We start from the raw sequence: 12,888 nt of genomic DNA, 5'->3' as shown, positions 1-12,888 counted from the left end.
CATCCCCATCACCCTAAGTGGTAATAAATCCTGGCCATATCCCTCCCAAAAACGTGTCTTGAATTTCTCTGCCTCCAGCCCTTCCCCGCCTCCCCCTGGGCAATTTATTCCCTGGACCACTGCAGCCCTCTGACCCCAGGTTTATTTCCTGCCCTACCCTGGCATCAGAGGGATCTGACCATGTCTCTTTAAACTTCTAATGGTTTTTCCAGGCCTAGAGGATAAACCAGACAGCCCTCAGGTTGAGTACTACTTTGCCACTTACTGTATGACCTTGTGCTATAATTAAATTTCAGTTTTTACCTATGGGCCTAAGATGAGGACTGAATGGCAAAGCGCATGTAAAGTAGTAATGTTTTCTATGGTCCTGTTTTTGTAAAACGTACAAATCCTGTGTGTGTGTTTGCATATGTTTCTATGATCTTGGAGAAAGGAGTGGGAGCATACACATCAGACTCTCAACACTGGGGACCTCTGGGGGGTGGAGTTGGAGGGGAAGTTGGGAAAAAGTTTTCGTCTTTTAAAATCTTTCTGTGATTTCACTTGTTACAGAGAACATATGATGCTATATGTATGCATGCATTAAAAATCTTCAGTGGTTATCTTTGGGTGGTAGAAATACAGAACTTTCTCAAAAAAACTTTATTTTATTTTTTTTTTTGCGGTACGCGGGCCTCTTTGTGGCCTCTCCCGTTGCGGAGCACAGGCTCCAGACGCGCAGGCTCAGCGGCCATGGCTCATGGGCCCAGCCGCTCCGCGGCACGTGGGATCCTCCCGGACCGGGGCACAAACCCGTGTCCCCTGCATCGGCAGGCGGACTCCCAACCACTGCGCCACCAGAGAAGCCGCCCTAAAAAACTTTATTCTTTATATTTTTCTCTATTGTAAAAATTATTTATAGTAAACATGTATTATGTTTTTCAAATTTTTAAGATATTTTTTTCCTGATAACTTCTGATCACTGTAAGCAATTTCTAAATATCTAGAAAGTAAATGTCTCCCTGTAATCCAACCCTTCCCTTCAACCTGGAAGATAACCATTGTTAGCAGTTTGATATATATCTTCCAGTGTTTTAAAGTAGGCCATAGCAAATAATTGGCAGTTTCTCAGATGAAGCATCCCATCTCTTGCTTCCTGGCTTTCACTCAGGCTGCTGCATGAGTGGATTGTCCCTCAGTGCCTCCTGCTCTCCCCACTCCCATTCTCCTCATCCATCTAAGTCCTGTTCAATTTTTATCACCCTTTCAGAACAACACTTGAGTAGTGGTTCTTCTTACAAATATTTCTTGATCCTCCAAACCCCACCTCAAGCTAGGCTGAATTGTGCCACCTTTCTGTGTCCCCATGATATCTTGTGCATACCACTTGCACTACTTTTCACACTGTATTATAATCTATGATTTTCTAATTTTTTCCCCATTAACTGGGCATTCCTTGAGGGCAGGGTCTGGATCTTAATTATTTCTGTGTTTTCAGCATCTAGCACAGTGGTAAGCATCTGATAAATTAATTATCGAATGAATTTAAATAATTCATTACATCAGTAAGGGACAAATGGGTACCTTTAAAGAGAGTTCTGTTTTCTTCTCTGAAATGCCTTTTTCTCCACACAGACTGATTTTCTGCCACCTCACAGCTTCTTATGGCAGAGACCTCGCCTTAGTATTTGAAACCAACCAATATCTGACAGATTTGGAATTTGTGAAGAATACCCTGGAAGATTCCGGAATGAAGCTTCTGTGTGAAGGATTAAAACAGCCAAACTGTATCTTACAGACATTGAGGTAACTGAGCAGGAGAATTTGTTGTCTGTGTTCATGTAATTTTTTTGTCAATTTCTTTTGTTTTGGGGGAGAGCATGAATAAGGTAATGAGGTCATTCTTCTGTTCTCTGAAGGTTGTACCGATGCCTTATCTCTCCTGCTTCTTGTGGTGCGCTAGCAGCTGTTCTCAGCACCAATCAGTGGCTCACTGAGCTGGAATTTAGTGAAACAAAACTGGAAGCTTCAGCTTTGAAATTGCTCTGTGAAGGCTTAAAAGATCCAAATTGCAAAGTACAGAAGCTCAAGTAAGTTGTCACTATTAGTTTCCATACTGCAAGAAAAAAGTTAAAAATAATGCAGCTCAAGATGGATGTTGTATGATCAAAACACATTTCAAGGAGTCATGGAGAGGAAGAATAAAAGTGGCAATAACGTTAATGACAATAATGAAAACCCACACTTACTGAGCAATTACTTTGTGCTAAGCATTCTGCTGAGTGCTTTGTATACATGATTTCCTTTAATGCGCACAACAGCTCTGAGAGATTCAGGTTACTATCCCCATTTTAGCAGATGAGGAAACAGAAACCCAAGTTCAAAAGGCTAAATAACATGGCAAAGGCACAAGTAGAAACCCAGATGTGTCTGACTTCAAAGTCCATGTAGTGACCATAATAAAAAATGTACCATATATGTATTAGTCAGGTTTCTCCAGAGAAACAGAACCAAAAAGATGTGTATAAATATATAGAGAGATTTATTTTAAGGAATTGGCTCACGCGGATTATGGCAGCTGTCAAGTACAGTATCTGCAGGGTAGGCCAGCAGACTGGAGACACAGGGAAGAGCCAGTGTTGCAGTTCAAGTCAAAAGGCAGTCCGCTGGCAGAACTCCATCTTCTTCCTGGGAGGTCGGTCTTTCTCTGTTAAACTTTCAACTGATTGGATGAGGCTCACCCACATTATGGAGGGTAGTTTACTTTACTCAAAGTGTACTGATTTAAATGTTAATTTCATCTAAAAAGTACCTTCACAGAAACATCTAGAATAATGTTTGACCAAATATCTGGTACCATGACCTAGCCAACTACTTGACACATAAAATTAACAATCACAACATATATGTGGGGTTTTCTAAAGTAAAAGCTCTTTAGCATTAAAGCTTTCTAAATCCACTTTGAAACTCATTTTTTTGGCAAAATACCTCTATTTAAAATTTCCAAGTTGGGGAAATATAGATATGTGATGTCCTTATGAGCCCCCTTCAAGACTGAGTTTGGAGCCTGGTAACTCAAGAGAAAATTGAAGACTCAGAGGTTGTAATGTATATCGTAGAAATTCTTGAAAGTGATGGAAGAGAAAGTTGATGGGAAATAGTTCAGGGAATTGGACTACCTAATATGGAGAAACAAAGATTGAGAAGACGGGAAGGTCAGTAAAAACCACTCTTTGTGCCAAAGAAAAAATGTTATATGGATGATGGTGATGAGCTGGGTCTCTCAAAGGATGACAAAATTAACTAGTAATGAACTTATAGATAAAAGGAAAGGAAAGGAAAGATCTTTTGACTGTAAACTGTATTAAGGATGATTATAGCATTTTCCCCTGTGATTCGAAAGAAGATATGAGATAGAGTGCTAAAATCCATGCAGGGAATTAAAATGAGATTAGGTCGTGTTGATATTTCCTCCCAATTCTTTTCTTTTGGGGGGCAGTCAACATGTTTTGAGTTCTCATTGGGGGACACAGTGTTGTGGGAGCAACGTACAAGTCCCTCTCATGGGTAAAAGGGGGTTGTGACATATTCAGGGTTGGGGGGGTCTCATATGGGTGAGCCTGTATTTTCTTTGCTCATGATATTTTGCGGGTAGGGAGTAGGATGATAAAGTGGCCAATTCTGTGTCTGTTCATCTTTCTTTCTCTCCAGGTTGTGTGCTAGCTTTCTCCCTGGAAGCTCAGAGACTGTTTGCAGATATCTTGCCTCTGTTCTCATTTGCAATCCAAGCCTCACTGAGCTGGACCTGAGTGAAAATCCCCTGGGGGACACAGGGGTGAAGTATCTTTGTGAGGGTCTCAGACATTCCAACTGTAAAGTAGAGAAGCTAGAGTAAGTTTTTTACAACTATCTGGCATCATCTTATAACTGTTGAACTTGTTAAATGCCTGCTGTGTGCCAGCATCTATGCTTGGTGCTTGCCAGAAGTTATTTCACGTAATTCACTCCTTGAAATAACTATATAGGGTGGGTTTTCTTACCCCATTGTACAGATGAGGAAACTTTGAGGATTGGGGGGAAAACTGACTTGTCCAAGGTCACACCATTAGAAAGTGGTATAGTCAGGATGTGACTCCAAAATCTATCTCCATACCCCATGCTCTTTCCAGTATACTACCGTCCTGTGTGTTTACAGGAGTGATGCTAATTAAATATTAACTCTGTAAAGAATACTACTATGTACTCAACACTGGGCTAGGTGTGGATGGAGTTATCAGAAGGACTACAAGTGACAGGGCTGCCCTTAAGGACACACAGATATGAAACAGTTCAGCGTGTAATCAAGTGCCGAACACTGTCGAATCATTTAGAAATGCCAGATGAGCCCAGGGAAAGGGAGGGGGTCACTGTGGGCTGGAGACCTCGGGAGGAGGCTCTGTGTAAGTGGTGAGCCAGGAGCTGGAACTTGAAGGACGGCTGGGACTTAGCTAAATGGGGAGGCTGGGAGAACATTCCCGGGAAGCTAAATGACAGCAGTGGCTGATTTTTCTTCTTTGTCTCTGGGTAGCTTGAGCACATGTTACCTAACAGATGCTAGCTGTGTGGAGCTCTCTTCTTTCTTGCAAGTGAGTCAGACTTTAAAAGAGCTGTTTGTGTTTGCCAATGCCCTGGGGGACACAGGAGTACAGCATCTCTGTGAAGGTCTGCGGCATGCAAATGGTATAATCGAGAATCTTGTGTAAGTGTCTGCTTGTCCTTGTCCTTCTTGTGGGCACTGGCATTTGAGGTTTGATGGGACTCCCTGCTGCCATGGTTAACAGCTACCTTGGTGTCCCCATCCCTCCAGGCTTTCCGAATGTTCCCTCTCTGCAGCTTGTTGTGAGTCCCTCGCCCAAGTCCTGAGCTCTACCCGGAGCCTGACAAGGCTGCTTCTCATTAATAACAAAATTGAAGATTTGGGACTGAAATTGCTGTGTAAAGGATTAAAACAGCCTGACTGTCAGTTAAAGGATCTGGCGTAAGTATCGTGGACAATAGCCACAGGCAGAGTTCCTTGATGTTTCAGCAACTCCCAAAATTAAGTGATTTTTTTCTGGCCTCGTGATATAATCTCTGAGGAAACAATAAATGAAGACCCAGATAATTTAGGGGGAATAAATCTTCCCCTCTCCATAATCTCTGTTTGGCCCTGGCCCAAGGGATATTTTTTACATGACACTCTGATTTTCTTTTCTTTTTTTTTTTTTTGTGGTACGTGGGCCTCTCACTGTTGCGGCCCCTCCCGCTGCGGAGCACAGGCTCCGGACACGCAGGCTCGGCGGCCATGGCTCACGGGCCTAGCCGCCCCGTGGCACGTGGGATCCTCCCAGACCGGGGCATGAACCCGTGTCCTCTGCATCGGCAGGCGGACTCTCAACCACTGCGCCACCAGGAAAGCCCTCTTTTCTTTTAAAAATAAATTTATTTACTTATTTATTTATTTATTTTTGGCTGCTCTGGGGCTTCGTTGCTGCGCGGGCTTTCTCCAGTGGTGGCGAGTGGGGGCTACTCTTGGTTGTGGTGCACAGGCTTCTCATTGCAGTGGCTTCTCTTGTTGTGGAGCACGGGCTCTAGGCGTGCGGGCTTCAGTAGTTGTGGCATGCAGGCCCAGTAGTTGTAGCTCGCGGGATCTAGAGCACAGGCTCAGTAGTTGTGGCGCACGGGCCTAGTTGCTCCGCGGCATGTGGGATCCTCCTGGACCAGGGCTCGAACCCTTGTCCCCTGCAATGGCTGACGTATTCTTAACCACTGCACCACCAGGGAAGCCCGCCACTCTGATTTTCTAATGTGTTTTTCTAGTGGGTAATCCTAATACCTAAAGTGACCCAATGCAGATGAAATGATGCCAACCTTATCTGCCTTACTTCCTGGCAGACTGTGGACCTGTCACCTGACTGGAGAGTGTTGTCAGGATTTGTGCAATGCACTGTACACCAATGAACACCTACGAGTTCTTGACCTCAGTGACAATGCCTTAGGGGACGAGGGCATGCAGGTGCTGTGTGAAGGGCTGAAACACCCCTCCTGCAAGCTACAGACCTTGTGGTAAGTGCACAGAGACTCTTTGTACCCTGGGCTCTTGTTCCAGGCTGTATATGAAATGGAGGGTCACTGTGGAACTTGGTAAAACCGGTTTCTTTCTTGAATCCCCAATCCCCCATAGGCTAGCAGAATGTCATCTCACAGATGCATGCTGTGGAGCCCTCGCCTCTGTCCTCAACAGAAATGAGAACCTAACGTTGCTAGACTTAAGTGGAAATGACATTAAGGATTTCGGAGTTCAAATGCTGTGTGATGCACTGATTCATCCAATATGTAAACTACAAACGTTCTAGTAAGTTACTGTGGTGGGGGAAGTGGGAGAGAGGGGGTCAGGACAGGCACGTTGGGTTTGATCATAGTCATTGCAGTGAGAAAAGAGAAGAAAAACTGAGGGATGTCCATGCCTAGGCAAAATATCAAAGTAAGTGAAATTACCAGTAGGCCTCTTCCTTGGACACAGGGACAAGGAGAGAGGTAGGGAACAGGTAGGTGCTGGATACCATTGCTAAGAAAAGCAACAGGGTGTAGGAAAAAGAGCATCAGATCCACATTCTGCTAGGTCTGGCTTAAATACTAGGTCTAGCATCTACTAGCTATATGACCATGCTTACTTACTTAACCTCCCTGAACTTGAGTATCCTTGTCTATAAAATGGGGCGAACATGAGTAGTACCTGACTACCTGGTGTTAGCATGGGGATTGCATGAAGTGAGACGTTAATTATGAATGTGCAGCCCCTGGCACATAGGAGGTACTCCATAAATGTTAGACCCTTTCCCTTTCTTCTTCTTATACCTGCCAGAGGGCTTGATGTTTACATGTTGAGAGTCTTCAAGACTCAGGGGGATGAAGCTGTTGCAGAATTACAGTTACAGAAAGTGGAGGTCTTCACCCTTTCGGGTCAACGTTCACCTGCCAGCTCAGCAGGCTGGCATAACACACAAAGTAATTCTTAATTAGGATATAGCTCTGCTCTGTTGGCGGCTAACCAGTGGCCAAATGGCCATTTATGTCTGGCATTCAGAACTGGAACACATAATGGAAAATAACGGCTGAGTGCAAAAATTCCACATTCCAAAGCCAATTTGATGGATTGAAGCGTAAATGAAAACAGCATAAAGGCCTGATTACAAGTCTGGCTGAAACAGAAGCTGGTTCTCTACTAGCAAAGTGAAGTCTGTTAGACTCGAGACTGTGGCAATTACTGCCCAGGAAGAGGGAATTATTCACAACATAATAAGCCTCCGGGGTTTAGGGACCTCCCTGGTGTCTTTCTCAGAAAAGGGTGACTGGAGTCTGTATTTTCAGTAGGTTGAAATAAACTCAACAATCAATCCTAATGTTTCTTTAAATATAGAGTAATTTAATGTGGTAGCACCCTATGGTGTGTAAGCTTCAGCAAAGGTCCTAAACGACATCACAGAGAAATTATTTTGTGATGCCATTATTTATTTTTTATTGTAAATTGTTGCACCGTTTCCTGTTTCTCTCATCCTTTGTCTTTTAACCAATGTGCTTCCATTGTGTTTTCAGGCCAACCTTCAAACCCTTGTAATTTGTCAATCTACAAGTTGATAGCAGTGTGCAATAGTGGCTCAAAATACAAAATAAAGGACACACGCACACACAGTAGACACCATTCACTGACCTCAAATAAATTTTGAACATTAGAGTGTATATAAGACAGATAACACTGAAATCAATAGAAATATATACTTGCCCAAGTAAAGTGAGAGGAAACTGTTGATCATTTAACGTGGTGGTGGGCTAGAGAGGGCATAAATCCAGGAGAGCCTCCTAAAAGGGGAGTCTTGTCTGAGAATCGGAAAGGCTGAAGGAAGAAGGTTGTTTTCTAAGAGCTGCTTCAGTATGAGGTCTGAATCTTATTCCTCATTGTATTTTCCCCATAAACTTTCTAGTTCAGTGCTTTGCATTTAGTAAAAGCATATAGGAAACCAGTTATTAATTTAGAGCATCTGGGGGCAAGGCAAGGAGACAGTTCAATAAAGACTAGGTATCTAGACCTTGAGAAGATTGAGGGGGAAAAAGAGGTTGTGGCCTCAGAGTGACAAGTGCTCACCTTCACTCATTCTACAAGCACTTGCTGAATATCTGCTATGTGCTGAGCAAATGTGCCAGGTGCTGGGAGACAAGAATGAGTAAGATGAGAGACGTGATTCGTACTCTTTAGGGACCAGTGAACTTAGTGGTAGAGACAGGCACATAAACTTACGAATGCAGTAGGGTAATCATGAAATCTTAAGGGAACCATGGCAGGAGACAACTCACCCAGCCCAGGAGGCTCGGGGAAAGATTCCTGGAGGAAGGGCCACCTGAGTTGAGTCTCGGGACTATAGCCAGGGAAATGGGGGTAAGGATGGAGAAGGGTAGTCCATGCTCAGGAGATAGCATAAGCAAAGGTAGACAGACAATAAGCAGCATGTTTTGTGGTACTTGAGGGGGATAGAGGTGGGAAACCTCTAGGAAGTTCGCTATTGTTAGAGCATAAAGTGCAAAGCAGAATGTGTCAAGAAATGAGACTGAGGGGGTAGGCAAGGCCTTGTATGCCATGTGTGATTAGTAAGATCTGTTTGCAGAGTTCCGGGTTCGAATTCAGTTGTCACCCTTTTCTTTCACATATCTGAGTAGTAGTACATTTGGGGGCCTTTCCTCACCTTTCCAAAACTGGTTCCAAAGATGGAGCCAGTTTTGCTTCCAAAGCTGGTTGGAGAATCAGTCCACTGCTACTGCTGTTTCTTACTGCCACGTGGGGCTCATCTTGAGAACCGATGATCCTACCCAGTCCCACAGAAGCTTGGTGACTGGATGGTGATACCCTGGCTGGTGTGGATCCCTCCCAGCCCTGCAGTGCCGTTATACTTGGACTCCGAGGTTACATATATTTTAGTCCACACCCAAATGTGCAGTCATTGTTCTCTAAAGTACCATATGTGTCAGAGTGTCTGGGTCTAGAAGAGCTCTTTGAATCAGCCACAGGTATGTATGCGTGAAGCCAGTCCTTGCCCACAAAGATGTACGCCCCTGAGTTGAGTCAGGAGCCCCACTTAAGCCTTCTTCTTTCTTCAAGATATTTTATTTTTGGTGCCTTGGTGCCTTTCCCAGGCACTGGGCCTTGGTTAAAGCCCCCTAGATCACCCTGACAAATGTTCCTAATTCTAAATTTGGAAAGAAGGGGTTGAGAGTAGGTGGTCTCTTAACTCCCGGAAGACCTCCAGGCTTCCTAAGCATATTGACTTGCCTCTTCTCCAGCAGTGAGTTATACATGTCAGGAGGTAAGACAGCTTTTGCTAAGTCATTCAAAAAATTCTAAAGTTCTTGTTACACTTCCATGGCATTAAATGTCTACTTACCCTACAATTGCATAACTAGCAGGGCTACTCATTTCACTTTGCTAGATAAAGATTAGCTTCTATCTATTAAAAACTAAAAACTGTACCTCACTACACACTTGAAAGAGTTTATACCTTCTTTTGTAGTCAAATACGTTTTAATCAGGGATACACATGTGGAGTTTGAAGTGCCTGCAGGACATTGTGGGAAGTTTTCTAGTAGGTAACAGTTGGATATAGGAGTGTTTCCTGGAGGTGATAGCTGAAGCCATGGCAATGGATGAGATCCTCTAGGGAGAATGAGAAGAGAAGAACCTCTGAGGAACATCTCTTGGGAATTAGACCTGGGCAGTACCAACTTTTAAGAGGTGGGTATGGAAAGGAAAACCCATGGAGAAAACCAAGAGAGAAAGGTGTCCTGGAAGCTATGGAAGAAGTGAGTTTCAAGGAGGAATTGCTCAACAGTGTCAAATGCAGCAGAGATTTCCAAAATGATGAGTACTGCAAAGTGTCCTTTGGATTTACCAATTAGGAGGCCATAGGTGACCTTGTCAGGGGCTGTTTAGTGGTGTGATGGGGCTGGAAACCAGATTGCAGTGACTTGAGAAGATGGAAGATAAAGAAGTGGAGAAGGAGTGGAGACTACTTTTTCAAGATTTTTGTGAAAAGGAGAAGAAATGTGGGGTTGTAGGCTGGGGAGGGATTGTTCGTTTTCTTTTTTGTCTTGTTTTTTTAGGATAGGCAAATTTGTAAGCTGAGAGAAAGGAGCCCAAAGAGAGGGAGAGGATATAGATACAGGATCAGGGACAGATGGACTCATGGAGCAGGGCCTTGGACAATTGCAGGGAGGGATAGGAGTGAGAGTTCAAGAGGAAGTTAAGCATTTTCTCTTTTGAGATCCGAGGCAGGGAGTTAAGGCTGAGGGAGAAGGTAGATAACTGGAGTGGATGAAGTAACTGAGTGGTGGTGTGGTGCAAGTGTGAATAGGAATCTTATCCTTAAGAACAGGAAAGAAAGGTACTGAAGGCATCTGTTGGCTTGACTTGACACAAGTTTCTTTTCATTTTTCATAGCATTGACACGGATCATTTACATGAAGAAACATTCAGAAAAATAGAAGCTTTAAAAATGAGCAAGCCTGGAATCACCTGGTAGTTTCCAAGGAGAGCCCCTGAATCAGCTGCATATAGACCTCCTCTGTCTGGCACCATCTCTAACAGTTGTGCAGTATTCTTGTTCTAAACCTGTTAACCTTTGCTGAGGACGCTCGTGTGAAACAAGCAGCAGTGATTGCTATTTCTTACATAGACCCATCCACTAAATAGGATGTAAAAGGTGGAAGCACCTTAGTTGAAATGTCTTCAGCAATAATACCTTACATTCTTATATTGTGTTAAAATGTTTACTGTGTTTTTACAAAAACCTTCCAAGGTCGGAAGATGAGGCTCAGAGAGGTTGTGACGAGCTCCAAGTCACACAGCTCAGTGGGAGAGTTGGGACTAGCATCCAGCCAGGTTTCTCAATACTCAGACAGGGCAGGGAAACAATAGAAAAAAAGACATGTGAAGGAGTCCACTTAAAGAGACAAGATACCTGAAATAATTAAAGAACAAGAGGGTGGACAAACACATGTTATATATTATGGTGCTGATTTTAAGTAAAACTGTAATTCACAAAAGAAAGTGAGAGGAATGAGTTGGGTTAATAGGTAAAGGCTTCATCGAGGTGAGACTTAATGTGGGCATTGAGAATGAATAGGATTAAGATGCGGGGAGATATACTGGCCAGTGGCTATAAGACTGCAGGCAAAAGGGCTATGTTTGTGAGCAGCTCACCAGAAGCACCTAGGGAGAGAGAAATACTTGCATTAGAGTTTCTTGAGCTGCCACAATATTCATATCCTAGGCTCCTGAGGGTGCTCTCCAGTTCCCAGGCTCCACTCCCTTTCTGAACTTTTAATACCTCCCCCATGTGTTTGTTCTTGTTCATACTCTTATGACTGACTCACTACTCATCCCTCACAGTGTATTCCATAGCCTAGCATGGATCCTGCACAACCCCATGTTTCTATCTCTGCCTGGCTTCCACAAAACACTAGATGAGACAAGTGGAGAAAGGGAGTGCCAGGCAAGGAAAATAGCACAGAGCCTGTGGGACCGACAGAAAAGCAGGCTGACCTGATTAAGGTGTAGAGCTGTCTCTGGAAGCTACTTACTAGCTGTGTGACCCTGAATAAGTCACTTGGATTCTTGGAGCCTCAGTTTTCTAATCTATAAAGTGGGGGTAAATTGACATTAACCTTGCAGGGCTGTTGTTCCCAGCATGGTGCCTATCCCACAGTAGGTACTGATTAATGGTAGCTGTATGTATGAGTGTGTTTATAGTTGAGCTGTGTAGTCTTTGAGCCCCCAGACTGTGTAGGCAGTGTGAACTGTGCATTTGAACTAAATGTGTGTGCTGGAGGTGGTGAATCTAGTGGGGGAAGAGACACACAGTGGAAAGTTATTGCAGGCGAGAGGTCCAGCTCTCCATGTCCTCATCTATCATCAGGTATTGTTCCCTGCTGCCCTGGGAGGTGGTAACTCTCAGAGACCCGGTTTGGCCTGAGAAGAATGGTCAAGGTAGCAGTTTGTTTCCCGTTTTCTCAAGTTCTTCTTTCCCTTTAGTTATTTAACACTTATTTATTGAGGATTTATTATGTGCCAGGTTTTGTGCTAAGTGTTGGCTTTACAGAGGTGAATATACCTTTTTCTGTGCACTTTCCTTACTGTGTTCTCTGACTGCCCTGGTCCCTCTGTCAGTCTGGTGAACATCTGATAAAATTCAGTCACGTTAAGGACTCAAAGATATAACGTTAAATGAAAAATTGCAGAACCCTGTGTATGTGTGTGTGTGTGCATGTGTGCGTGTGTGTGCGTGCGTGTGTGTGTGCGTGTGTGTGTGTGTCCTGTTTGTGTACAAAAGGATAAATATGCATGTGTATGTATGTGTCCAGGGTATGTAAGGAAGGATATATACAAGAAATTGCTAACCGAAGTTACCTCTGGCAAGAGGAAGTTGGCAAGCAGGGGTACTGGGAGAACACGAAAGGAACTTTTCATTTTCATCTATAGCCTTCTGTTTTACTTGTTTTTTACCATGTGCATGTATTACGTTTATAATTAATAAACTTGATGTTAAAAATAAAACTTATTCATACTGAGGGGTTATTTTTCTTCTTTTAAAACATGACGATTTAGAAGAAAATACAGGGCAGTCATACATGACATAAAAACCCAAAGGAAGAGAAAGATCTGACAACATCAAAATTAAAAATTTCTTTATGAAAAAAAAACACCATAAATAAAATTAAAAGAATATTGATAAACTGGAGGAACATATTTGTCACATGTATAAAGACAAGACTAATGTGCATATATATAATAACAAATGTCCAAATATAAATAACAAGTCAGTATGAAAAACAAAACATAGAGGA

At 43.2% G+C, this 12,888-nt stretch overlaps 1 protein-coding gene across 18 annotated transcripts in view; it reads left to right on the top strand.

Moving 5' to 3' along the window:
• LOC111165753 (NACHT, LRR and PYD domains-containing protein 12) overlaps window positions 1-12,504 on the top strand; it is a 51,390-nt gene extending 38,886 nt beyond the window's left edge. For 12 of the 18 annotated variants that reach the window (XM_089904199.1, XM_022556701.3, XM_089904206.1 and 9 more), the window contains 8 exons: window positions 1,615-1,785; window positions 1,899-2,069; window positions 3,691-3,870; window positions 4,547-4,717; window positions 4,826-4,996; window positions 5,893-6,063; window positions 6,182-6,352; window positions 10,484-12,504. In XM_089904199.1, coding sequence (XP_089760325.1) covers window positions 1,615-1,785; window positions 1,899-2,069; window positions 3,691-3,870; window positions 4,547-4,717; window positions 4,826-4,996; window positions 5,893-6,063; window positions 6,182-6,352; window positions 10,484-10,565 — 1,288 coding nt within the window. In that variant the 3' untranslated portion in view covers window positions 10,566-12,504. Of the gene's footprint in view, window positions 1-1,614; window positions 1,786-1,898; window positions 2,070-3,690; window positions 3,871-4,546; window positions 4,718-4,825; window positions 4,997-5,892; window positions 6,064-6,181; window positions 6,353-7,593 lie in introns of all 18 variants that reach the window. The other 6 variants (XR_016391299.1, XR_016391298.1, XM_089904198.1 and 3 more) reach the window with 6 other exon arrangements.
• Window positions 12,505-12,888: the final 384 nt, after the last annotated feature.

The sequence above is a fragment of the Delphinapterus leucas genome, chromosome X (assembly GCF_059928025.1).
Source record: "Delphinapterus leucas isolate spDelLeu-1000000601 "Yukka" chromosome X, BTC_Dleu_Yukka2, whole genome shotgun sequence".
Taxonomy (NCBI): Eukaryota; Metazoa; Chordata; class Mammalia; order Artiodactyla; family Monodontidae; genus Delphinapterus; species Delphinapterus leucas.
The sequence above is the reverse complement of the archived record's forward strand: the minus strand, read 5'-3'. Positions and strand labels throughout refer to the sequence as shown.